At 45.3% G+C, this 27,151-nt stretch overlaps 1 protein-coding gene across 12 annotated transcripts in view; it reads right to left on the bottom strand.

The window, feature by feature from the left end:
* DMD (dystrophin) overlaps nucleotides 1–27,151 on the bottom strand; it is a 2,032,119-nt gene that overhangs the window by 1,312,639 nt on the left and 692,329 nt on the right. For all 12 annotated transcript variants that reach the window (XM_061627388.1, XM_061627390.1, XM_061627384.1 and 9 more), the window contains 3 exons: nucleotides 17,566–17,685; nucleotides 1,472–1,573; nucleotides 1,276–1,383 (listed from right to left, as the gene is read on the bottom strand). In XM_061627388.1, the coding sequence (XP_061483372.1) occupies nucleotides 1,276–1,383; nucleotides 1,472–1,573; nucleotides 17,566–17,685 (330 nt within the window). The remainder of the gene's footprint in view (nucleotides 1–1,275; nucleotides 1,384–1,471; nucleotides 1,574–17,565; nucleotides 17,686–27,151) is intronic.

Consider the following 27,151-nt stretch of genomic DNA (forward strand, 5'->3'; position numbering starts at 1 on the left):
GACCTTCATCTTCTGCAGTTTAGAAGTTAAAAAAATGTCTGGCTGATTTTTAATTAATTTAAGAAATTTTACATTGAACTCAATGATAAGCCCGGGCATGCTCAGTAAGAACCAACTGTCAGTGTTCTAAAAGCCAGACTCACAGCTGCTTGGCTTGGCTAATCAGGGGGCCACACCCATGCCAGACCTTTATTTCACTTGAGACAGTCATGGCTTCCCCCAAAGAATCCTGGGTAGTGTAGTTTGTGAAAGGTGCTGAGAGGACACTCCTATTCCCCTGACAGAGCTCCAGTGGCAGAGTGATTTAACAGTCAGCTGCTCTGATTGAAGCTCTGTGAGGGGAACAGGACGTCTCCTAGCAACTCGCAGCACTCTTCACTAACTACACTTCCCAGGATTTGTTGGGAGAAGCCATGACTGTCTAAAGTAAAATAAAGGTCTGATGTGGATGTGGTTAGGGACAGCTTTGGTTTAAATTTGGGTGGGAGGCTACATGTGCCTGCTGTTGAATGAAAAGGTGGGGGAAACCCTGAAAAAGAATGATACTGTTCACAATGTTTTCCTTTTGGAAAGGGATTTCCTCTCTGCCCAGTGCCCACCCACGCATCCAATGTGCTCAGAGGCACATGTTAGCAAATTCTTCCAAGCTACACAGGAAGCGGATTGGACTGTGAAAGACCAACCCAAATGGTGTTTGCATTTTGACAAATTTGTAGGGCAGTACAATATCTCAGAGAGAAGGTCAGGTCTCTTGCTCTCCTGGTGTATTCACCATAGCTGCCCAATTTCCCTGCTTTTTAAAGTTTGAGAGAAATATCTGTTGATTATAAGTACATTCTTAAACTGCAAGGTTTGTTGCTGTTAGTGAATTTTTAAATAGACAGTACTTAAAGCAACAGTAATCCCAATAAAGTAAACTCATCATTTAAAGGAACAGTACATTTTACTAATCTCTGAAGGAAACCTATTCTTTATCTTCATAGATTATTTATTAATAAATAACATCTTGTTTTGTTCACTGTTGTTAAGAGGTGGGCCTGTTTTGTATCACATGTAATTATCACAGCTACTAGAAATAAAGCTGTATTATTATTATTAACAGGTAATTCAAATATATGGATTTAAAAGGATTTAAAGACACAAGTGATACAGGTCGAAGTATGGAACTGAGTATGATCCCACACACACAACTGGATAATCAGTAGTGTGTATAAAAAGCTGGTTTGCCATAAACAAAATCAAACACAGAATTAATAAAAAATATAAAAAACCTACAGCCAACTTTTGTAGATTTTCCAACCTTTCTTTTTGATCTTCGAAATCAGCGGTATGAATATTGTTCACAGCATCTTCCTTCTCAGTAAGCCATGCATCAAAAATACCCTTAAAAAAAGAAAAGAAAATCCTTTTATAAGACCATACTCAAAGTATTGTTAAGCAAGCAACAAATGATACTGTTAACATTGCTCACCTGTTCTTCAGTAAATTGCAGCCATTTTCTAAGAACATCTTGGAGAAGAAACCAGCGGTCCTCTGTCCATCTGCAAATTGTAGCCCAGCGGTCTCCTAAATGCTAATAATAATATAGTCAGAATGCGGTAAATATGCTAAAGCTCTATCTTATCTGACACTGAATGCCTTTGTGAAAAAAGCTGTAAATTTTCCATTAACATTTTAAGGCCTACTTCAAGTCCATAAAATATTTCATATATGATCTTCTGAGTAATTACCATTCTTTTTTGACAGAGCATAGTACTGAATTGCAATTATAAATTAATAAAATTATAAACATCAGCAATTTTAATATTAAAGGTATGGGTGACTTCAACGTGCATGCCGAGACCACTCTCATTGGAGCCCCTCGGGATTTCTTGGAAACCATGGCTTCCTGGGAACTGCACCTTAGTAATATTGGGCCTAACTATGTAGCCGGTCATGCTCTCGACCTTATGTTTGTCCTGGGAGGGGAGGGAAGTGCTCTGAAGTTGGGGGCGGTTTCTTCCACCCCTGTGTCATAGTCAGATCACTACTTGGTAAATATAGACTTCTCGATGCCACACACCCTCCGCAGGGGAAAAGGACCTCTTAGAATGGTCCGCCCCAGACGCCTGATGGATCCAGAAGGATTCCTGACTGCGCTTGGGGAATTGGAACCTGCTGAAGGCCGCCCGGTCGATGCCCTGGTGATAGAGTGGAACGAGGGAATCACCAGGGCATTGGACTGGGTGGCTCCGAAACGTCCTCTCCCCCTGAATAGAACTCAGTTAGCACCATGGTATACACCACAGTTGTGTAATGTGAGACGGGAGGTGAGACGACTAGAACGCCGGTGGCGGAAATCACGTTCCGAAGATGTCCGGACACAGGTTAGAGTAGCAGTAGCTACCTATCAAGTGGCAGTGAAGGCAGAAAAGAAAAAGTTCTTTGCTGCCTCCATTGCGTCCGCAGAGTGCTGTCCCAGGAGGTTGTTCCAAGTGGTCCGAAGCCTGGTCGGTCCAGTTGCTCAGGAACCCTTGGAACAGTCAAAGGCCTCCTGTGACAAATTAGCAAAGCACTTTGCTGATAAAATCGAACACTTACGGAACTTGATCCCGTACGCCGTGGATACAGTGGATGAACCAGAGTTGGCCAGTTGCAAGCCGGTTAAATGGGATCTGTTTCGGCCTCTCCCTTCTGAGGATGTGGACAAGGTGCTCTCAACTGTAAAGCCTACCACATGTCTAAATGATCCTTGCCCGTCGTGGCTCCTTGTGAGCTGCAAAGAGAAATTGGGCGAGGGGATTAAGGCGGTGGTTAATGCATCCCTAGAGGAGGGTGTAATGCCATTAGCCCTCAAGGAGGCAGTCGTGAAGCCCATCTTAAAGAAGCCCTCCTTGGATCCCCAAGTTTTGAATAACTTTCGCCCTATTTCAAATTTACCATTTCTAGGCAAGGTCATTGAGCGAGTGGTGGCTAATCAGCTGTCGGCACACTTGGATGAAATGGATTATTTGGATCCATACCAATCGGGTTTCAGGACTGGACATGGAACTGAAACAGCCTTGGTCGCTCTGGTGGATGATATGAGGAGGGCATTAGATAGGGGAGAATTCACCTTTCTTGTCCTCCTCGATCTCTCAGCGGCTTTTGATACTGTCGACCACAGTATCCTTTTACATCGCCTGGAGGGACTGGGAATAGGAGGCACTGTACTGCAGTGGTTCCGCTCCTTTCTCTCCGATAGGCATCAACAAGTAGCATTGGGGGAGGAGGTTTCAGTCCCTTGGCCTCTCAATTGTGGTGTGCCACAGGGCTCTATCCTCTCTCCCATGCTATTTAATATCTATATGAAGCCGCTGGGGACTATCACTAGGAGATTTGGGCTGCAGTGTCACCAGTATGCAGATGACACTCAGCTCTATCTCTCATTTAAATCCTCACCAGAGTTGGCTGTGGAGACCATGTCCAAGTGCCTGGAATCCGTGAGTGGATGGATGGGAAGGAACAGGTTGAAGCTGAATCCTGATAAGACCGAGGTGCTACTCGTGGGGGACAAGGGAAGGTTGGGAGATATTGACTTGATGTTCGATGGGGTGAAACTGCCCCTAAAGGACCAAGTCCACAGCCTAGGGGTTGTCCTTGATTCCAAGCTGTCCATGGAGGCTCAGATTTCGGCAGTGAGCTGGGCAGCTTGGTATCAATTACACCTCATACGTAGACTGCAACCCTACCTCCCTGTTCATCAGCTCCCATTGGTGGTACATGCCCTGGTCACCTCTCGTTTGGGCTACTGTAATGCGCTCTACGTGGGGCTACCCTTGAAAACGGTCCAGAAACTACAACTTATACAAAATGCGGCGGCTCGACTACTTACAAACTGTCGTCGCCGGGAGCACATCACCCCAGTGCTGCTCGATCTGCACTGGCTCCCAGTTGTTTTCCGGGCCCAATTCAAGGTGTTGGTATTAACCTTTAAAGCCCTACACGGTCTCGGCCCAGTTTATCTGATGGAGCGCCTCCAACGCCACCAATTATGCCGCCCGACAAGATCAGCCACACAGGGCCTTCTCTCAGTCCCACCAACTAAAACAGCTAGGCTGGTGGGGACTAGAGAGAGGGCCTTCTCAGTGGCGGCCTCCACTCTCTGGAACTCCCTCCCATACGATCTTCGACATGCCCCTTCCCTGAATGTATTCCGCCAGGCCTTGAAGACCTGGCTTTTCAGACAGGCCTTTGGGACTTCCGGGGAGGGTTAATCTTTTTGACTAATTGCCTGCTACTCTGAACTGTCACTGTTTTACTGTTTTATTGTTGTACTGTATTTATTATGATGTATTTTAATTGAGTTGTACGTCGCCTAGAGTGGCCATTGGCCAGATAGGCGACTTATAAATTAAAATTATTATTAGTAGTAGTAGTAGTAGTAGTACCCTATGAAGTCTATTAAACTATGTGCATATAGTTCCTAAACTCTATAATGTTGAAATCCACATGTAAAAATATAATGAATAACTGCTTACCAGCTAATTGCATCTACCATATTAGTGAATCCTTTTTTATATAATTCTCCTCTTAAAATCTTAGCAAATTTCAAAATAGGAAAGATTTGCAAATAAGCCCACTGAGGTTACTAAACTAAAAACTATACAAGTGAGTTTGTAATTCTTATAGTGGAGGCATTTATAATTAAATGGGATATTATGAGAACACTCATGTTTTGGTTAACACACAGGAGATCTAAAAAGAGCTTACATGTTCTGCTATGTTCTCTAGTTGCTTGTAGCAACTATTGATTCTACAATATGCTATAGCCAGCATAAGAACTCTATTTCAGCTCTGGTTTAGCATGGCTGCCAGCCTGCTACCAGTCTGGCATGATGTGGCAGCACCAGATAAAAAAGACACTATGTGACTGCCTTTCTGTTTTCTGGTGCTGAACAAGAATCCCTGCATTCCTGGAGGGAAGGCAGTGATATAGAGTAAGGACTGGAAGAGACATTTGGTCTTACCGTGAAATCGGTCTTCTCTGTGCATGTCAAAGATGATATCAGATGGGTAACTAGCTCCACCTAGTGGTTGAAGGCAAAAGAGTACTGCTGACGTTTTACTGTAGCTCCGTCCCTGGTCTGCGCCTGCTCCGTGCTCAGTTTCCAATGACAAGCCCATGAAATCAGGCCAATAGACGCCACAAACAAGACAAGACAACAGTACTCATACACTCTCTGCTCCAGGGCTAACCGTGCTTATAAAGGCAGCCCAGCACTCATAGGGAGTGGCCCTGATATCATCTTTGACATGCACAGAGAAGACCGATTTCATGGTAAGACCAAATGTCTCTTCTCCTGTGCATGGAAAGATGATATCAGATGGGACATACCAAAGCTGACCCATGTAGGGTGGGAATACTGCTGGGCTGTGGTCACGAATGATCCTTGAGGACATGCTGTAGCACCCTCCTCCCAAAGGCTGCCTCCGATGAAGCATAGGAGTCTATTTTATAATGCTTAATGAACGTATTGGGAGTGGACCATGTGGCTGCTCTACAAATCTCCGCTAGAGGGGCATTACGGGAAAAGGCTGCTGATGTGGCCGCTGCTCTGGTAGAGTGAGCTACTACTCTGGTAGGGTGAGCTAATCTTAGAGAGGCATAAGCTAATGATATGCATGCCTTAATCCACCTGGCTAGTGTGGACGTGGACACCTTATTCCCTAGGGAGGTAGGGTAGAAAGAGACAAACAAATTATCTGTTTTCCGAATTGGCTTTGTCTTGGAAATATAAACTTTAAGCGCTCTTCGCACATCAAGAGAGTGCCAGGCTTTCTCTAAAGGGTGGACAGGATTCGGACAAAAGGATGGCAATACCAGCTCTTGCTGGCAATGGAAAGTAGACAACACTTTGGGACGGAAGGAAGGAACAGTACGTAGGACTACTCTATCCTTATGAAACATACAAAACTTTTTATGGACGGATAGGGCATTCAACTCAGACACTCTATGGGCCGAAGTGATGGCCACGAGAAACAAGACTTTAAAGGAGAGAAGACGGAGGGAAACCTGACTCAGAGGTTCAAATGGAGGTCTTTGAAGGGCTGATAAAACTTTATATAAATCCCAAGTTGGGTAGCGGTGCACCGTAGGTGGTGCTGTTACCGTCGCACCCCTGAGGAAACGTTTGACGAAAGGGTGAGATCCAATTGGATTATCCAGAGATCTGGAGAGGACTGCCGACAAGGCCGAAACTTGGCGCTTTAGGGTATTTGGTCTGAGGCCCAAAGATAATCCGTCTTGTAGAAAAGACAAGATCTGGTTGACCCCCGCCTTCCGAGGAAGAATTCCTTTCTTCTGTGACCAGGATGAGAATGCCTTCCATGTGCTCTCATAAATTCTGAGTGTGGAAGGGCGTCTAGAAGCCATCTTAGTTTCCAACACTTGGGGAGAGATGCCTTTTTTCAAGAGTCTCCTCCGTTCAAGTTCCATACATGAAGCGCCCACCACTCTGGAGCCGGGTGGCGGAGCTGTCCCTGAGAGAGTAGGTCCCTTCATACTGGAATCTGCCATGGTGGTTCCACCGACAGGTCGAGAAGGGCTGGAAACCAAGGTCTCCGTGGCCACCATAGAGCCACTAATAGGAGTGCCGATCTCTCGGTCCGAAGCTTTTTGATCACCCTGGGAATAACTGGAATCGGAGGAAAGGCATACAGTCTGCCCGGAGGCCACCAGGAAGTTAAGGCATCCGTCCCTTCCGCGCCTGGTGTCACATACCGGGAGAAGAATCTCTTCACCTGTCAATTGTGCCTGGTGGCAAAGAGGTCCACATGAATGTGGCCAAAACGTTTCACTATCTGATGAAAAGCCTCTGGGTGAAGAGTCCATTCCCCTTGAAGTAGCTTTTCCCGACTAAGCCAGTCCGCTTGGCTGTTGTCCTCTCCCTTGAGATATTCTGCTGCTATCGAGTCGACATTGTTCTCTGCCCACTGGAAGAGGAGAAAGGCCTCCTTCTGAAGAAGGAGGGAGCGTGTGCCCCCCTGACGGTTCAAATAAGATTTGGCCGACACGTTGTCTGTTCTGACCAGCACCGCTCCCAAATGTCTGGAGGTCGCGAAGTGCCTGTGGGCCAGACGAACTGCACGCAGTTTGAGGAAATTGATCGGCAGAGTGGACTCCAGAGGAGACCATGTGCCTTGAATCACCTGCCTGTCGCATATGGCTCCCCAACCTGATAAGCTGGCATCTGATGTTATCAGGGTGTGTGGTGGATCCTGGAAGGGAACGCCTCTCGTTAGATTGAATTCGTGGGTCCACCAAAACAGTGACTGTTGAACCTGTGGTGACAGAGTTATCCTGCGGTGATGTCTGGATGCTATGTCGGATTGAAAGGGCAGAAGTGCCCACTGAAGTGTGCGGGAGTGATGACGTGCCCAAGGCGTCGTCTGGAACGTGGACACCATCAAGCCGAGAAGCATTGCCAATTTCATCAGGTCCGGCGAGGGGGATGATTTATTTATTTATTTATTTATTATTTCAATTTATATACCGCCCTTAGCAGAATAGCTCTCAGGGCGGTGAACAAACAAGATAAAATACAATATATCATAGTAAAAAATCACAAAAACATGTACAAACAAACAACAGAAAGCACAACAAAAACGAAATACAACACAAATTAAGAAGGATACATGTTAAAAGTAGAAAGATTAAGAAAATTAAAAGATTAAAATGCCTGAGAGCATAAAAAGGTCTTTACCTGGCGCCGGAAAGATAGAAGTGTAGTCGCCAGGCGTACCTCTTCGGGGAGGCTGTTCCACAACTCAGGGGCCACCACAGAAAAGGCCCTAGATCTAGTAACCATCCTCCGGGCTTCCCGATGAGCTGGTACCCGGAGGAGGGCCTTAGATTCTGAACGAAGTGAACGGGTAGGTTCATAGCGAGAGAGGCGTTCCACAAGGTATTGAGGTCCCACACCGTGTAAGGCTTTATAGGTCAAAACCAGCACCTTGAATCTCGCCCGGAAGCAAATAGGGAGCCAGTGCAGACGCGCCAGAATAGGTGTTATATGCGAAGACCGACTGGTCCTCGTCAATAGTCTGGCAGCCGCGTTCTGCACTAGCTGAAGCTTCCGAACTGTCTTCAAGGGCAGCCCTACGTAGAGCGCATTACAGTAATCCAATCTTGAAGTTACCAGAGCATGAACAACGGAGGCGAGGTCGTCCCTGTCCAGATAGGGGCGTAGTTGGGCTACCAGACGAAGATGGTAAAATGCATTCCGTGCTACCGAGGCCACTTGGGCCTCGAGAGACAAGGAAGAATCGAAAAGAACCCCCAAACTACGTACCTGTTCTTTCAGGGGGAGTGTAACCCCATCCAGAACAGGGTGAACATCCACCATCTGAGCAGGGAAGCCGTTCACCAGCAGTGTCTCGGTCTTGTCTGGATTGAGTCTCAGTTTATTAGCTCTCATCCAGTCCATTATCGCAGTCAGGCAACGGTTCAGCACATCAACAGACTCACCTGAAGAAGATGAAAAGGAGAAATAGAGCTGCGTGTCATCAGCATATTGATGGCAACGCACTCCAAAACTCCTGATGACTGCACCCAGCGGCTGCATGTAGATGTTGAAAAGCATGGGGGACAAAACCGACCCCTGAGGGACTCCACAATGGAGAGTCCATGGTGTCGAGTGATGTTCCCCAAGCACTACCTTCTGGTGACGGTCCGCGAAGTAGGAGCGGAACCACTGCCAAGCAGTGCCCCCAACACCCAACTCCGCGAGTCTCCCCAGAAGGATACCATGGTCGATGGTATCAAACGCCGCTGAGAGATCAAGGAGAATCAACAGAGTCACACTCCCTCTGTCCCTCTCCCGACAAAGGTCATCATACAGGGCGACCAAGGCTGTTTCGGTGCCAAAACCGGGCCTAAAACCGGATTGAAATGGATCTAGATAATCGGTTTCATCCAAGAGCGCCTGGAGCTGGCCGGCAACCACCCGTTCCAAAACCTTGCCCAAAAAAGGGACATTCGCCACCGGTCTATAGTTGTTCAAGTTATCTGGGTCCAAGGAGGGTTTCTTTAAAAGAGGTCTCACTACTGCCTCCTTGAGGCTACCAGGGACTACTCCCTCCCTCAAGGAGACATTAACCACTTCCTTGGCCCAACCGGTGGTCCCAGCCCTGCTAGCTTTCACTAGCCAAGATGGGCAAGGATGGGATAGGATATCCAATGTTACTTGTCAAATCTTGCTGACTCTGTCTGGGGACAAAGTGAGGAGGCCATGTAGAGAGTCTATAGTCGCTCCCAAATGTGTAATGCGGTTGGACGGAAAGAGATGGCTTTTGGCCTCGTTGATCAGGAAGCCATGGTCCTTTAGACAGGCCAGGGTGACATGGAGGTCTTCCCATGCCTTGTGCAATGATGGTGAGCGAATCAGAAAGTCGTCCAGATAAGGAAATATATGAATCCCCAGAGTCCTGAGGTGTGCCACCAGGACAACCACGACCTTTGTGAATACCCTGGGGGCAGACGACAGGCCAAAGAGCATGGCCTTGAATTGATAATGTTCTTGTCCCACCGCGAAGCAGAGGTACCTTCTGTGAGGGGGAAAGATTGGTATGTGTAGGTATGCCTCCTTCAGGTCGATAGAGGAGAGGAAGTCCCCTATCCTCAGCGCTTCCTTGATTGAAAGCAAGGTGTCCATACGAAACTTGCGGTATTTTATGAAGCAGTTCAGACCCTTGAGGTCTAACACAGGCCTGGACGAACCGTCTTTTTTCCCGACGGTGAAGAACAGAGAGTAACTTCCCAGGAACCTCTCTCCTGGAGGAACTTTCTCGATGGCTGCTATGTGCAGAAGATGGGAAACTGACCGCAAAACTTTGTCTCTCTTGTGTGGATTCGTTGATAGAGGGGATGGAATGAATCTCGCCGGGGGGTGGAAGAAAATTCCAGGCGAAGGCCGTATCGAAGAGTGTGTAGGACCCACCGATCGGAGGACAAGTCCTTCCATCGGTGAGTAAACTGTTGGAGACGGCCACCCACCGGCGAGGCGGAGGCGTCAGAACTGACCTCTGTTTCCACGTGACTGGGATGTGAATCCATAGCGACCCGAAAGGTGTTGTTGGGACTTAAGCTGGCTGCGCTGTCTGTTCCAGAAGGGACGGCTGGAGCGGGCGTCCTTCTGTCTTCCAAAGGAACGTGAGCCCCGAAAGGAGTGCGATGGGAAATATGGATGGAATGACCGACAAAAGGCTCTGCCGTCATCCCTTTTCCTGGTGGATGGCATGGACTTTTTCTTTTCCTTATTTTCCAAGACATGCGCGAGGGCGGTGTCCCCGAATAATTTGCCTCCCACATAGGGTTCCGAGGCAAGGTTCGAGCGAGCTACAGGGTCTGCTTCCCAGTGACGAAGCCAAAGGGTTCTTCTTGTGAAGACCCCTGCCGTCAGTGACCTTGCTGCGAACTGCATAGCATCCATGGACGCGTCTGCCATGAAGGTAACCGCCCAAGAGACCTTCAGCAGAGATTTGCGCACTCGGGTTGGATCTTGCTGTGGGTCATCCAGCAGGTCCTCCAACCAGAGAAGGGAAGCTCGAGCAAACACCAAGGAGGCTGCTGCTGCCCTGATGGAAAGCGCACTAGCCTCGTGAACTCTTCTAAGCCCCTGGTCCATCTTACGCTCAGTGGCATCCTTGAGGTGAGCATCTGAGTCTTTCGGGTTCAAAGATGGGTTCAGGAGATTGACTATAGGCGCGTCTATGAGCGGGACCTTCAACTGATCCATGAGTGGTTGTTCTAGTGTATAATACTTGTTGGCGATGGAAACTGACTTTTTGAATTGTAAAGGAAGGTCGAATTCTGATTTGAGCACCTTCGGAAGAAGAGAAGGAAGCTTCAACACTCTCGACCTAGGTTTTGGATCCGGACATACTGCTGACACTCTCGAGGTGGATGGAGGATCCTCTGTAGAGGTGAGGGTAAGGGCTTCCATCGCCTTGCACAGCAGAGGAAGAAAATGAGCCTCTTGAAATATCCTGGTAGATAGAATCTCCTCAGATTCCGACTCCCCACTCCATTCCTCCTCATCCAAGACAATCAATTCATTTTCTGCATCCATAGGCTCCTGGTCAGGGAGCTGTAGATGTCTGCCTTGAGATGCCGCATGGGGATCTGGAGATAAGCGGCCAGGAGGAGGGCGAAGATCTGTCCTCGAGTGATCTGTAAGTGGATACCTCGAGGGGTGGGAGCCTGAAGTATTTTGAGAAGACAAGTCCCTGGCTAGATCCAATAAGAGAGCCTCTCTAAGCTGCTCCTTAAGCTGTTGAATTGAATGCGCTGACAGATGTAACTGAACAGGGCAAGCCTGAGTATGAGAAGAGTAGAGCCTATGCCCTTCAGCAGATTGAACCTGTTGAACAGGGATTGGTTCATCCAAAAACCCAGCAAATGCGTCAGGAGAGGAGGTAGTAGAAAAAATATCATCTAAGGGAGGCTGGAGCTGGCTGCCTTCGTCATCAGAGAGGGGTTCCAGGTCTCTCTGGTCCCTTGTATGGTGTACAGAAGCTTGACCATCTCTACAAGTTCGCTTATGTGGGGCAGATATCCTGCCTTCTGTAGTCACCCTGCCCGCCAGAATCTGAGCCTCAGCCACCTCGTGCCTGACGGTAGAGGGGCGGGCTGCCGCTACTTCAGAATGATCCCCCGAGGAATGAGACTGCTCCAATCCCAGGGTGGGAAGGGGCTCTGATACTGCGCCTGTTGATGCCATGCGGGGAGGCGGCTTTAACCCCTTTGAGAGGTGTTTCGTTTTGTGCGTGGCTTTCCCCATCGTGGGCACACACTGCGGGACTTATAGGGTTAATAAATGCTGCTAGTAAACGTTCGGGCGAAGCTTGCAATTTAACAGCGGCCGGCGTCTTCCCCTCTATTGCTTCTGCGCGTCTACCTCCTCTCCCGCTACAGAGCGGGTAAAAACGAAAGCCGCTCGCAAAGAGCGAGAAATAACTGGGTGTAAGCCTGGGTATCGAGCCCTGGGAAGGCTGCTGCCAAGGTTGAAAACCGCCGACGCTGCAGCCTGGTGAACGAGGAGGAACGTCAGCGAAATTAGTTAAAGAGGGAGTCTGAATAGGTCGACGGCTGCCAGAGCCGCGGGGAGGGGCTGGCTGTTCCTCGCCACGGGGGAAGGTCAGAAGGAAAGAGACAGAAGGAACCCCTTTGTTTGTTTGTTTGTTTGTTTGTTTAAACTATTACAGAAGGAATAAGAAAACTTGGAGGGAAAGAACAAGAACGAACTCACACAGAAGATCCAAACAACAAAAACGCTACAAGCCTGAATCACGGAGTCAGAGAGAATCCAACCACTTTTCTGTGAGGCAAAAGAGAAACTGAGCACGGAGCAGGCACAGACCAGGGACGGAGCTACAGTAAAACGTCAGCAGTACTCTTTTGCCTTCAACCACTAGGTGGAGCTAGTTACCCATCTGATATCATCTTTCCATGCACAGGAGAATGTGGATCTACAGCATCCTGTTCTTGTCAGAAACCTTTAGTTGAACACTTCCAACCACATGCACTCTTTTTAGGTTGTTCCTTGCTAAAAAGGGCTGGACCACAGATGCATGGTCATCATTTGATGACAGGCAATTATTCACACGTTTGACTGGGCCACTGGCATAATCCCCAGATGCAATGCTTTCCAACACAGTTAGTTTATACATTCAGCTACCAGTCATCAAATGTACACTAATCAAGTTTAGAGAAATCTAGTTATATATATACTTTGCATGCTCCTCCAATATATTGGAGTGTCATTCCATAGGTTTTATTACTATTGTCCTACAAAGTTCATTTTTGTCCTTTTTTATAATATGGCATTTTATATCTATATATTGCATACTCCTCTGAAAAAGGATTTTTAAATACTTGGGCCAGTTCCACTTTGTAAAGAAAAAAAGAAGCATTTTGTTCTTAGTATTTGCAGTAAGAGTTTCACACCTGCCTATGAGGCCTGTGATGTATCTGCAGAAGTGTTTCCCCTTAATATAGAGGCCACCACCAAGTAAAATTGAAATTGAAATTCAAGGTCATTCCGACTTGCACTTTCTTTGATACAATATTCCCCAATTTGCATGCTGGAAGATGTTTCACCAGATCAAAACAAGATGACAAAGTCTTCTTGAAAATTATCATGACTTCAAAGAGAAGCAAGAATTACACTGGTTTGAGAATCACATATCAACAGTTTGACATGATGCAAGTGTTGAGACAATCAGACTGATAGAATAACTACATTGGCCGAGAACTACTGCTGTGAGTACCAACTGATAATGGCAGGTTACACAATTGAGTATTAGTCCAAAGACGGGGGGGAGGGGGCTTTTAAAATAATTTTCGGCCGCATCAAATAATAATTAAACATCCCCTTGAGTAATATTTTACCAAAAGGAATGAAAGTGTTTGCCTGTCATTGTGAGGGCAATGCTTCCTAAACTGGCCTTATTTGCCTTCAGCAATGTTGGCACACAGCCAAATCTGACCTCATAACATATCACAACCGATAGTTCTGTTCATTGCAGTTCCACATTCATTGAGATCATTTATCCATGAAACATTGCTCCAACTCTCACTTGGTTTCCTTTGTCATCAGTGATGCAGTCATGTTGCTAAATCTGACTGAATTCATATAATCATGGTAACATTCCGTTCATTAAGTGATTCCTACTTGACCAGTATAACTGATATGACTGTCCCAGGAAGAAGACATCAGATGAGGAAAAAATGGTACAGGGGCAGCAACAGGTGGGAAAAATGAAGACAGCAAACAGAAATAAAGAAATGTGATTTGCACAATCCAGATTTTGGAGGGAGAATGTTTGCCATCATTCCAGGATTTTTTTAAAACTTACTGACCAAGGTATTTATACTCACCTTCCTAGTCCTGAAGCTGGACTACAGTTCTAACCATACATTTTTAAAGAAGAATAACCTTACTAAAAACAAGCACAGTAGTTGATAAAAAACTGTGAGAGCAATCTTCGAAACAAGACAAAAACAAGCTAGAGCCAGATAATATCATTCAGAAGTCAAGCCAAAGGCCTGAGAAAACAGAAATGCTTTTATAGAGTGGCAAAAAAACCACAAAAGGTTCCTCAGGGCATGGTATTCCAAAGGTGGGTACCACTACTCACATTCACACAAACCACACCTCAGTAGGATGTGGGGCACGAAGAAGGGTCTTCCCAGCTGATATCATTGAACAAGAAAGAGATACCGTCCTTTAGGAATCCTCGTCCCAAATCATTTCGAACTTTAAAGGTAACGACTGGCATCTGGTATTGAACACAGCAATGGACCAGCAGCCACAGCAGTTACTACAGAAGTGGAACAATTGGCACACCAACTGAAGCTTGGCATAGATATTATGTCTATGGCTGACTTCTGGAAATCCAAGAGTATGTCCAAGCAGCCTTGTAGCCAGCCTTCTTTGTTAGGTGGGGCAGCCACATTTCTAGGTGCATAAGCCACATTTCTTTGGGGGGCATTTGGCAGGGAAAGGTGCCTAGCACCCCACTAACACACACACTAGTGGAGAGGAATTGAGGACCAAGCCAGGGGAAGGGAAAGGCAATGACCTTCGCCCCTCACTCCTCATCCATGCAGACAGTGTGCTATAAAACTTATATGAATGAAATTTAATCTGTTGAATTGTCTGATCCTTTTTTCAGAGACAGAGATCCCCAGGATTACCAGACTCAAAAGCTTGACTTTCCCTGTAGATAAGTTCTCTTTCACCTGTGGTCTTTCTCTGTGTTCTGATTTTTCATGAAATAAACTACTTTGATAATGATAGTGATCCTGGGCTTGGTTTGATACTACAAGTTTAGGGAAGGCAGATATAAAATATGTTAGGGTGCATTTCATAGAATAGAATCATAGAATCACAGAGTTGGAAGGGGCTTGTAGGCCATCGAGTCCAACCCCCTGCTCACAGCAGGAAATCCACAGCTAGAGCATCTCCCGCAGATAGCTGTCCAGCCTCTGCTTGAAGACATCCAGCGAAGGGGATCCCACCACCTCCCTAGGCAGTCGGCTCCATTGCCAAACTGCCCTTACTGTCAAGAAGTTCCTTCTAATGTCCAATCTGAATCTATGCTCCTGCAACTTAAAACCATTAGACCTAGTCCTACCCTCTGGGGCAGCAGTGAACAAATCTGTACCCTCCTCTATGTGACAGCCCTTCAGGTACTTAAAGAGTGCAATCATGTCACCCCTCAGCCTTCTCTTCACCAGACTGAACATGCCAAGTTCCTTCAACCTTTCCTCATAAGACTTGTTCTCCATACCGGCTATCATCCTCGTCACCCTCTTCTGAACCCGCTCTAACTTGTCTATATCTTTCTTAAAATGAGGCGCCCAGAACTGAACGCAGTATTCCAGATGAGGCCTGACTAATGCAGAATATAGTGGGACTATTACTTCCCTCGACCTGGAAACTCCTTGAGAGTCCCTCCTTCTAGTCTTGTTTCTGACCTTTAGATTTTCTAGCTGCTATATAAAGGATGAAATAAGCAACTGGAAAGTAATTATGGAAAGCAATTGGGTTTTTGAATTACTGGTTGCTGGGTTAATTTTTCTCTCCAGAAACTGTGAAAAGACCTCATGCTGAGCTGCACATATTGGGAAAATCAGAGATTAGGCCTGAGGACCAGCCTAAGTTCCAGCCAGCCAACTAGCTCACTGTGGTGTACACAGCAATACCTCTGTTCCTCTAGGACTGTTATTATCCTTTGCCATCAAGTACTCAAGAAAAAGAAAAAATAGCCGCTATGATTGTGAGTATAGCGAGTGCTGTCTAAGAGTAAAGGGTAAAACTTAGAGTAGCCATTTTTTTTCAGATCACTTTCAGTTATCTCTTTATTTCACCCTTTAGGAAGAAGACCCAATCCTGCTCTACTCATAACAACTGCAAAATAAACAAACTCTTCTTACTATAGGCAAAAAAAATATTTCTTTATTGCTGGCTGAGTAGAGAACACAACTGAAACTGAAAAGCAGAGCAAAGGAAAGTTGAAGGGATGTAGTCTAACTCTAGCCCATAACAAAAAAGTTCTAGTATGTAACTCTTCAGGGGGCATAATAATATATAGGTTTTTTCAGGATCACTTAAATATTTATTTATTTATTTATTACATTTATACCCCGCCTTCTTTTTCATCATAGAAACTCAAGGTGGCTTACATATGGTTCCTAGGCGGTGTCCCATCCAGGCACTGACCATACCTAACCCTGGTGATAGGGTTGTTGTGATCATGAAAAATCCACCCTCAGTGAGCAGACTTTTGGAGGCTCTTCTAGTTGAGACGTATTGTTGTACACTTGCCCTGCCTTATTCACTGAATTTTTCAAAGGTTCCTATTCTATGCACTCTTTCTCCCAATATATGGATTTTTGTAGGCATTGGTTGGAGAAGTGCATCCCAAAATTCAAATAAGTGCAAATGTCAATAGATGGCTGTGTATCGGTTCTCATACTGGTTTGGAAAGTGCTACTTTGATAGATTTGTCTTGAAATGCAAACTGAATCGAAATTATCTCTCATCTCTAATCCAATCAAACCTCTACCCAATTCTTTCCATGCCAAGTCCAGGTATTTTTGCTAACTGAATCCCAGCTCCCTTGTGGGATCACAAAACCCACCTCAGCACTTGCTGCTATTCTTTCTTGCTGCCCAGATAAGAAGGCTGGATTAATGGTCTGGGTAGTGCACAACAGCATTAGCAAGGAGTGGGCTGGTGAAATGGTTTCTGAATAGGAGGTGTGTTGGACCTGGGAGGTGGGTTGGTATGGAAGAGGAGGTCATAGCCTTGGTGTATGAAGCAGCGAGTATGCTTTCAAAAACTCTGTTTGATGGGTAGGTGGTTAAAACAGTGACTTCTGGTGCTTCTCATCAGTGACGGGCTCAGTATCAATAGCTGCCCTGGGCTCCTACTAGGAGGAAGGATGGGATATAAATCTAACTGACTAACTAAAACAAACAAACAAATAAATTAAATAGTGGCAGACCTAATGGTTTAGGAACTCCACACATCTGACCTACCATTACACGGACTCAGGCAAATGGCCCAATCCATGAACCAGTACTACTAGGCTTGCATTATTCTCAGTAAGAGATTGGATACTGGGTTAACATAAGGATGGTATGACCCAATTTAAGACTTTCTCCCTGTGCAAGAGAGAGGAAGGAGCGTATGGGTTGAGAGTTCCCCCTAGAACTTCAGCAGTTCTAGAAAGAACAATTCCACCTTAGCACTTTACTCTTTAAGGTGCCATACAAAGAGAAATGCTTCCAATATGCCTAAGGCGTAGGATGGAAACAGAATGGAATAGAAACTCAACCAACATGTTTATGTATACACAACATGAAGGTTTTTTATAAACACCAAAGTTCTTGATTTAAGAAAAGATGGTAATTATTAATTCCTTTATTTCATGACACAACTTATTTAAATAATTCAGGTATTTCTACCTATTTTTTTCAGAACTGTTTCTGTAGAATGTGTGATATTATCACAAACATACCACTTTAATAATTACCTGAAGTTGTTGTTCTAATGCAGCTGTAGCTTTGTCTCCACTAGCTTCATCTACTACAACAACCATATGCGTGAGTGAATTAACCTTGACTTGTTCCTGCTCTAAGTCTTCTTGAAGGGCCTAAGATAAAAAGAAAACACACAGACACACAATAATCACTTATGTGTTCTTACAGTTAAGCACAAGGGCAGCTTGCTTTGCCTCTTTGATGAACTAAACAGACTAAAATGGAAAAAATATTACTTATTATGAATAGGAACTAGCATAAATATGTGCCTTTACTGAATGTTCAAGTCAACCCAAGTCATGCCCAGGACTCGCATTATGTTTAGGAGTCAACCAAAATTTCAAGAACACTGATGACTATTTATGGAGAACAGCTGCAGCACTAGGGGACTGGAGAAGACCTGCCCTTGGAGTGAGTATCTGACCATCTAGGTGCTTGCTGCTCGCTCCTCTGGGCTGCTGTCTCTTAAGACAGCTAAGTCCCTGGTGAGTGCTGCAAGAAATGGGACACCCTGCCTGACCCTGGCTCCAGAGAGAGACTGCAGTTAATCTTGCAGCCTCTTCTATCAGCTCCTAGCTGGGTCAGAAGGCATAAAAGCTCAGCTGCCCTTGGGCAGCAGGTCTACTGCCAGTGGAGTCACCACCAAAGGAGCAAAACCAAAGGGAGTAGATCTTAGGGAGTCCTGAGGGCGAGGGTGCTACCCCCTTCTCTTTCCTTCTTTAAAAAAAAACCAATCTAGAGAAGATTGGTAGTGGGAAGGGCATATGGCGCATGTGTAGTTCCTGTGCAGGGTGAGAGCCTGTGCAGTGAACTGAATGACAGGAGAAAGTCGCCAGATGACTTCAGAATGAGAGTCTGCAACCGGCAGAAGGCTGGCCCTCCCTGGGTGTGAGACGGGGGGGAGTAGATGTGCCGCGTGTGAAAGATACTGAGTGGATCTGACTGTTCCCAATTTTCTCAGAGGCCTACTGGGATAACTGATTAAGGCAGGCTTTCTTGGTGGGCTCTTATTGGATCCATATCAGATATTTAGGAGAAGTCTTATTAAGGAGGAGCAAGGGTGATGCCACCCCAATTTCAGTGATCACAGGCAGAGTTCTAGTTTTGGTGTACAAGTCCTATACCACTTGGCACCAGATACCTGAAAGACCGTCTTATCCTCTATATACCCAGATGAACACTGTGCTCTGCAGGTGAGGGCCTCCTGAAGATACAATCTGATCAGGAGGTCTGTGATGTTCCTATATTAATGTATATATGGTAGGTGTTGGTTGTTTAGAAGATACATGGTAAGTGGAGTGAAAGAGGAGGGGGAGTGAATGGGCAGTAGAATGCTAGATGATTGGCTGAGTGTTTAAAATGGCTCAACGTATAAAAGGAAGAGAGAGTGGAATCTGGAGGGTGGTGGTGGATGAGGTGAACTGAGTGGGTTGCTTGGTGGGGTTTAGAGAGTTGTTTGCCAGGAGAGAGTGAAGAAGGAGGGGGGTGGAGTTTGGATTAGTATTGAGTAAAACCATATGCTTATGTGCCTTAAGAAGAAATCTTGTTAATCTTGTTAGCTTTGTTATCTTTAATAAATACTTAATTTGGTTTACCAAAGGCCTGATCCTTGGCTGGGGTTTCACAGACCAGAAGGGAGGGTAAGGTAATGACCAAGGCTGAAGGGGAACTGTAACAAATGGTGGCAGCGGTGAAGAGAATAACAATACCAGTATTCAGAGTCTCTGGGAATACTAGTATTAGGACGTGACTGGTGGTTGCCTAGCAGGGGGATCTGTTGAGATCTGTGCTAGAGCGGGGAGAGAAACAATAAAAAAGGACAGTCCGGACTGGTGGAGTCCCTGGTGGTGCCTAGTGACAGGCAGTAGCCACGCGCAGGTAGGAACCTGACAGGGAGAGCCAGGGAAGGACGCCTCACATGTGGTGGCAGTAGCGGTGGGATAGGAACCAAAGAGAGTCCCAAAGACACGTGGTGACAAAGGAGACTACGTCACAGGTGTTGGCTGTAGCAGTGGTACGAATACTAGAGAATCCCTAACAGTGGTGTGACAAACAGAAATAACACAACAAGATTACTTGTGAGAGTGACTGGCAAAGAGTGTGTGGCAAAGAGTGAGTGACCATGGCTGAATATATAAAAATGAAAAGAGAGGAGCTGGTGGAGAAGTGCATAACATTCAATTTACCTCACGAGGGTAAAGGGGTAGATGAATTGAGGGTAGCACTTATAGGATTTGCAACTGCCCAGCAAAAACAACCTGTCAGAGAAGAGACCCCAGAAGGATACTTAAGCAATCCCGCTTATATAGAGTATTTGAGAGAGAAGTTAAGATGGGAGGCTGAGGAAAAAGACAAGCAGAGGGTCTTTGAAACAGATGAAAAAGATAAACAGAGGGAGTTGGAAACTGAGAGAATGAGATTGGGGTTTGAGGAGAGGGAGAAGCAACGAGCATTGGATGCTGAATTACAAGTAGAAAAGTTAAAATTTGATAGAGAGAAATTTCACTCTGAGGAGGCAAGGAAAGACAGAGATGGAGCAAAAATAAAAATTACTCCAAAGGACTTTGCTGTCTATGAGCCTGGTCAAGATCCTCAAATTTACCTCAGCACCTTTGAAAAAGCAGCTCAGTTGTGGGGGCTACCTGAAGATAAATGCAGTATTTATCAAACCTGATTAAAGGGGAATTGGCTGAGGTATACCAATATTTCCCCTCAGACAGGCCCGTCACCTATGCTGAATTCAAAGAAGCAGTGTTTAAAAGATTCAGACTGGGGCCTGATTATTTTAGAAAGCTTTTCAGAAACTGCCAGATACAGACAGGGAGGTCTTTCGTGGAGCTGGGGGCAAAACTGATGGACATATTTGGGAAATGGCTGACAAGTGCAAAAGCTCAGTCTGTGGAGGAGGTGAAAAACCTCATGATATTGGATCAATTATACCATCAGTTACCACCAGAAATAAGGCTCCTGGTCAAAGACCGGTCCCCTACATCGGTGCAGGAGGCCGCAGAGATGGCGGATCACTTCGCCTCCAACAGAACTGGCTGGGTGGGGAAAACATCAAGAGATTTTAAACCCAGACCATATAACGCTGGCAGAAGGGATGTGGTACCACAGCGAGTGAGTCCTCCAGTAAAATCTGAAGGGCACAGGACACCCCAGAGTGGATCTGTGTACCCTAAAAGTGAGGAGAAATTATGCTACAAATGTGGTAGACCGGGGCACCTACGTTTTCAATGTGAGGTTGCCAACCCCATTAGTAATCCTGCTCAGACAAGGGCAGTGAAAACAGAGCCCAAGGCTTTAGAAACAGCGAAAAAGGTTCAGTTCTGCCAGATAAACTGGACAGAGTAACAGACCTTGATTCAAGTCTGAGAGAGGAAGTGAGTGTACAAGGGGCAAATTATTGGGCATTGCTTGATACTGGTGCCGCTCAGACATTACTGAGGCCAGATTTAATAAAATCTGAGGTAATATTACCTCAGGAAACTGTGACTATCCAAGGAGTGAGGGGTCAACCAGAAAGTTTGCCTGTGGCCCTGGTGGAAATGACTTGGAGAGGCCGAGAGGGCAGATATAAAGTAGGCATTAATGCCCAGCAACAAGAACCAGTAATACTGGGAAGAGATGTAATGGGAGCCCAAGGAAAGATATATGTAGTGACCAGACAGCAAATTGGCAGAGAAAAAGAAGCCATATTAAGGGGGGCTGAAACAAACAGGGTGGAATCTGTTAACCAGCCTCAGGTCACCATAGCAACCACTAGCAGGCCTGCTGAAGGAGACAAACTGTATCAAGTGGTCTCTGATAAGAAAGAAGCAGAGCAATTCAGGGAAGAGCTGCATAAAGATATAAGTTTGAAGCAGATAAAGGAACAAGCTCTGACCCAACAGATTCCTTTCACTGACAAACTGAGGAATCAAGTTGTGTGTGAGAATGAGATTTTATATAGACTGTGGATGCCTGCTGAGAGAAAGGATGAATGTGAACCAGTGAAGCAATTGATAGTACCTAGCAAATACAGAACCAGATTGCTAGTGGTAGCCCATGATGTCCCATGTGCAGGACATCTGGGAATAAAAAAGACCAAGAGGAGATGGGCAGCACACTATTATTGGCCAGACATCTCCAAAGATGTAAAACAACATTGTCTATCTTGTGGAATATGCCAAAAGGTGGGAAAAAGTGGAGTAAAGACTAAGGCACCCTTAAAGCCCCTTCCTATAATTGGACAACCCTTTTATAGAGTGGGAATAGATTTGGTGGGCCCTTTTTCCAAACCCACAAGGCATGGCAAGAAATATCTAGTGGTGGTGGTGGATTTTGCCACCAGGTACCCAGACGCAGAAGCACTAAGATCTGTAGAAGCCCCTGTAGTGGCAGAGGCTTTATTAAAAATCTTTATGAGGCTGGGTTTCCCTCATGAAGTGCTGACGGATCAAGGTAGTGTATTCATGGGAGAAGTGATGCAATGTATGTGGAAATGTTGTGGTCTAAAACATCTAAAGACCACTACTTACCATTCCGCCACTAATGGGCTAACTGAGAGATTCAATGGCGTTTTGAAGGGCATGATCAGAAGCTATGTTCAAGATCACCCACAAGACTGGGATGAACGTTTGGGATGCTTCTTATTTGCATATAGAGAAGTCCCTCAAGAGTCAACAGGCTTCTCACCCTTTGAACTCATGTTCACTAGAAAAGTGAGGGGACCTTTGGAACTATTAAAAAATTCATGGGAAGGAACCCTGGGAGAGTACAAAACATCTGTAGTAGATTTTGTATTGGAATTCCGCAATAAATTAACATCAATGATGGAAGTGGTGAAAGAGAATCTCAGTCAAGCTCAGCAGAAGCAAAGTTACTGGTATGACAGAACAGATTCTGAGAGTTTTGAAAACCTATAGGAATCTCTTTAGCAACAAACCTGGCTGAACAAGTATAGTTATACATTCCATTGATACTGGAGATCATGTCCCAATCAGATCTGTTCCGTACCGTGTGAATGGGAAAGTCACCCCCTTATGGAGCAAGGTAGAAGCAGTGCAATCGTGGCCTATCCCCTTGCATGAATTGACCAAGAAAAAGTGTTCTGAGCGTGTGGTATGGACGGATGAATGCCAGAAGGCTTTTGATCTACTGAAGCAAGCCTTGTGCCAAGGACCCATATTAATAGCACCAGACTATGAGAAACCATTCATCGTGGCTACAGATGCGTCGGACCTGGCGCTGGGAGTCGTCTAGCTGCAGGAGAGAGAAGGCACCAGACATCCAGCGGCGTATCTGAGTCGCAAGCTGACGCCGAGGGAGAAAAACTATTCGTCGGTCCAGAAGGAGTGCCTAGCGGTCGTGTGGGGACTGATCAAGTTGCGCCCATATGTGTGGGGACGAAGATTCACAGTGACTACGGATCATCGGGCCTTGTTATGGTTGCAGACTATGAAAAACCATAACACTATGCTGCAGAGGTGGTCCTGGGCCCTACAGGACTATCAAGTGGACTTCCAGTTCATAAAAGGCAAGGACAATGTACTGGCCGATGGACTTTCCAGGCAAGTGGCTGGGACTGCAGTGCCGTGACCAGACGGAGGAACAAAGAAAGACATTTTCCCCATAGAGACTTTTGTTAACGCGACGTATAAATCCTGGAACAGGAATAATACTCTGCCGTTGTTTTAAGGGGGGGGAAATGTGATGTTCCTATATTAATGTATATATGGTAGGTGTTGGTTGTTTAGAAGATACATGGTAAGTGGAGTGAAAGAGGAGGGGGAGTGAATGGGCAGTAGAATGCTAGATGATTGGCTGAGTGTTTAAAATGGCTCAACGTATAAAAGGAAGAGAGAGTGGAATCTGGAGGGTGGTGGTGGATGAGGTGAACTGAGTGGGTTGCTTGGTGGGGTTTAGAGAGTTGTTTGCCAGGAGAGAGTGAAGAAGGAGGGGGGTGGAGTTTGGATTAGTATTGAGTAAAACCATATGCTTATGTGCCTTAAGAAGAAATCTTGTTAATCTTGTTAGCTTTGTTATCTTTAATAAATACTTAATTTGGTTTACCAAAGGCCTGATCCTTGGCTGGGGTTTCACAGACCAGAAGGGAGGGTAAGGTAATGACCAAGGCTGAAGGGGAACTGTAACAAATGGTGGCAGCGGTGAAGAGAATAACAATACCAGTATTCAGAGTCTCTGGGAATACTAGTATTAGGACGTGACTGGTGGTTGCCTAGCAGGGGGATCTGTTGAGATCTGTGCTAGAGCGGGGAGAGAAACAATAAAAAAGGACAGTCCGGACTGGCGGAGTCCCTGGTGGTGCCTAGTGACAGGCAGTAGCCACGCGCAGGTAGGAACCTGACAGGGAGAGCCAGGGAAGGGCGTCACAAGGTCCGTTCCGTACAACATAGGAAATGGACCTTTTGTATGGTGGCACCTACCCTTTGGAATTCCCTTCCCTTAAATATTAGACAGCCACCATCTCTGTTATATTTTCGGTGCCTGCTGAAAACCTTCCTCTTTCAAGAAGCCTTTTAAGTAGAGACCTTATCCCAGTCTGTGTTGGAATTGCTGTTTAATATGTTTTCACACCTTTTTTAAAAAAGAACACATGGTTTTTAAAGCTTTTAAAAATGTTTTTAAAGATGTTTTGCTGTAATGTATTTTAGGGTCTGTTTTTATGATGTTTTAAAGTGTTTTTTGTGCTTTTGTTTGCCACCCTCAGCTTCTACTGGAAGGTGGTATATAAATCAAATAATAAATCAATAAATATATGTAATTGACTTTCTAGGCATTGGGTGATGGGGTCAATATCTTTCTCATTTTCATAAACATAAAGTTATGCTTAATATAATTACTGGGAAATAAAGCTGTAATTCTTTACACACCTGGAGTAAGCCCCAATTAATTCAAAAGGACTTACTTTTGAGTAAACATGCACAGGGTTGCATTGTAAAACTTATAATAATTTTATTTATTTATTTATTTATTTATTTATTTTATATACCGCCCTAAGCCCGAAGGCTCTCTGGGCGGTGTACATAAAAAGTACAAACAGGCACAATATATAAATACAATAAATATAATAACTCAAGAAACAAAAACACACAAACAATACGAGAACCAAACAACATCCAGAATACAACATAGTAATAAAATACTGTAAAAATACACTTTAAAATGCCTGGGCGTATAAAAAAGTTTTCACCTGGCGCCGAAAAGATAGCAGCGTCGGCACCAGGCGCACCTCATCGGGGAGACCATTCCACAGTTTGGGAGCCACAACCGAAAAGGTCCTATTTCTAGTCACCATCCTCCGAGCTTCTTGATGGGATGGTACTTGGAGGAGGGCCTTAGATGTTGAGCGCACTGTACGGGTAGTTTCATATTGGGAGAGGCGCTCCACCAGGTATTGCGGTCCCATGCCGTGTAAGGCTTTATAGGTCAAAACCAGCACTTTGAATTTAGCCCGGAAACAAATAGGAAGCCAGTGCAGACGGGCCAAAACAGGTGTTATATGAGCGGACCTTCTGGTCCGCGTCAACAATCTGGCCGCTGCATTCTGGACTAACTGTAGTTTCCGAACTATGTTCAAGGGCAGCCCAACGTAGAGCGCATTGCAGTAGTCCAATCTAGAAGTTACCAGAGCATGAACGACTGAGGCGAGGTCGTCACTGTCCAGATAGGGACGTAGCTGGGCTACCAATCGGAGATGGCAGAAAGCATTCCATGCCACTGAGGCTACCTGAGCCTCAAGAGACAGGGAAGGGTCGAAAAGCACTCCCAAGCTACGAACTTGTTCTTTCAAGGGGAGTGTAACCCCATCCAGAACAGGGTGAACATCCACCATCTGGGCAGAGAAGGCACTCACTAACAGCATCTCGGTCTTGTCTGGATTAAGTTTCAGTCTGTTAGCTCCCATCCAATCCATTATCGCGGCCAGGCAACGGTTTAGTACGTTAACAGCCTCACCTGAGGAAGATGCAAAGGAGAAATAGAGTTGCGTGTCATCAGCGTACTGGTGACAATGCACTCCAAAACTCCTGATGACCGCACCCAGCGGCTTCATATAGATGTTGAAAAGCATGGGGGACAGTACCGATCCCTGTGGGACTCCACAATGGAGAGTCCAGGGTGTCGAGCAGTGTTCCCCAAGCACTACCTTCTGTTGACGACCCACCAAGTAGGAGCGGAGCCACTGCCAAGCAATACCCCCAACTCCCAACTCCACGAGCCTTCCCAGAAGGATACCATGGTCGATGGTATCAAAAGCAGCTGAGAGATCAAGGAGAATCAACAGGGTCACACTCCCTGTCCCTCTCCTGACAAAGGTCATCATACAGGGCGACCAAGGCTGTTTCGGTACCAAACCCAGGCCTAATTGTGTTCAGATGTCTACACTTGCATGTGGTATGGCTATGAAGATGTTCCTATTATGAAATATTTGAAATATTTTTCCCCTTAAAAAGAGTACATGCATGTTTAATGTTTATGACTACTTTAGCAATTGACAAATTATACTACCCTAAGTCAAATCAAAATCCTTTTAAAAGAGTATATTAAATCATGGAGCATTTTGAGATAAGGTCCTTTTCAAAACATGATATTCAAAACAGAAAAAGTTTTTTAGTGGTAACGTTTATTAAGAGGGTCGAGGAAAGATGGCGGCCGGGGAAGGTACTGCTCTTTGAGCTCCGAGACTTATTTTCAAAGAACATAAATTTCTTCCAAAGTTTTGCCATCATTATTAACTTTATCGACTTTAATGAATTTCAAATTCCTGCCTCAATTCATGATAAGTTCTTGAGCAAATTGGAATCTGGCAGAGTTCCTGCTGAAGTCTTTTGTGTTCCATCTACGCCCTTTCGTTTTTGTAATCTTCTCTGGCTGAGGAATTCCTGACTGAGTCTCCCACAAGTAAGCTCCTTACAAACGGTGGGGGTCATTGAGCCTCTGAAAATTCAAGTCTGATTGATTTACGTGTTTTACCTTATTCCATAAGGTAATAGAAAATAGCAATAGAAAGTTTATCTGCATAGAGCTTAACCTCAGTCATTGGCTAGCGGTAAGTCTTTACGATATGTGCCTCTCAAGTTTGCTGTGCTCTGGATTGTTAACTCTTGGCTTGCTAAATCCGGGGAGCTGTGACTACTTTTCGGTGTTTTCAAGACTTTATGACTATGCTCTCTCTTAGATTTGCCCGAAGATAAAACACAATTGTGAAATTAGAGTTTCAAATGCTAAGATAAGGACTGTTAAATAAAAAGATAAATTCTGGTTGGAGTTGTTGGATCTCCTCAGCCAAAGTATAATCATCTACAATCTAAAGGCTGCAAAGTCATCAAGCCCTTTAGCATTTCCCACGATGGTGCAAACAAGGAATAAGAGTTATGATATAGATAATAAAAAGGAAGAGCCCTCAGGAGATTTCAGCAAAGAAGGACTCCAATCAAAAATTACACAATTCTTCTCAATAAAAAACCCTCCAATTTCAAAGTCTAAAAGCACTTTTAAAGTCATCAGAGAACCTGTAAAAGTGCAAATGAATCGACGACTTCCGGGAAGGGTGACTTAGCCTGTGCCTGCTTTTGA

This window comes from Rhineura floridana, chromosome 5 (genome assembly GCF_030035675.1).
Source record: "Rhineura floridana isolate rRhiFlo1 chromosome 5, rRhiFlo1.hap2, whole genome shotgun sequence".
NCBI lineage: Eukaryota > Metazoa > Chordata > Lepidosauria > Squamata > Rhineuridae > Rhineura > Rhineura floridana.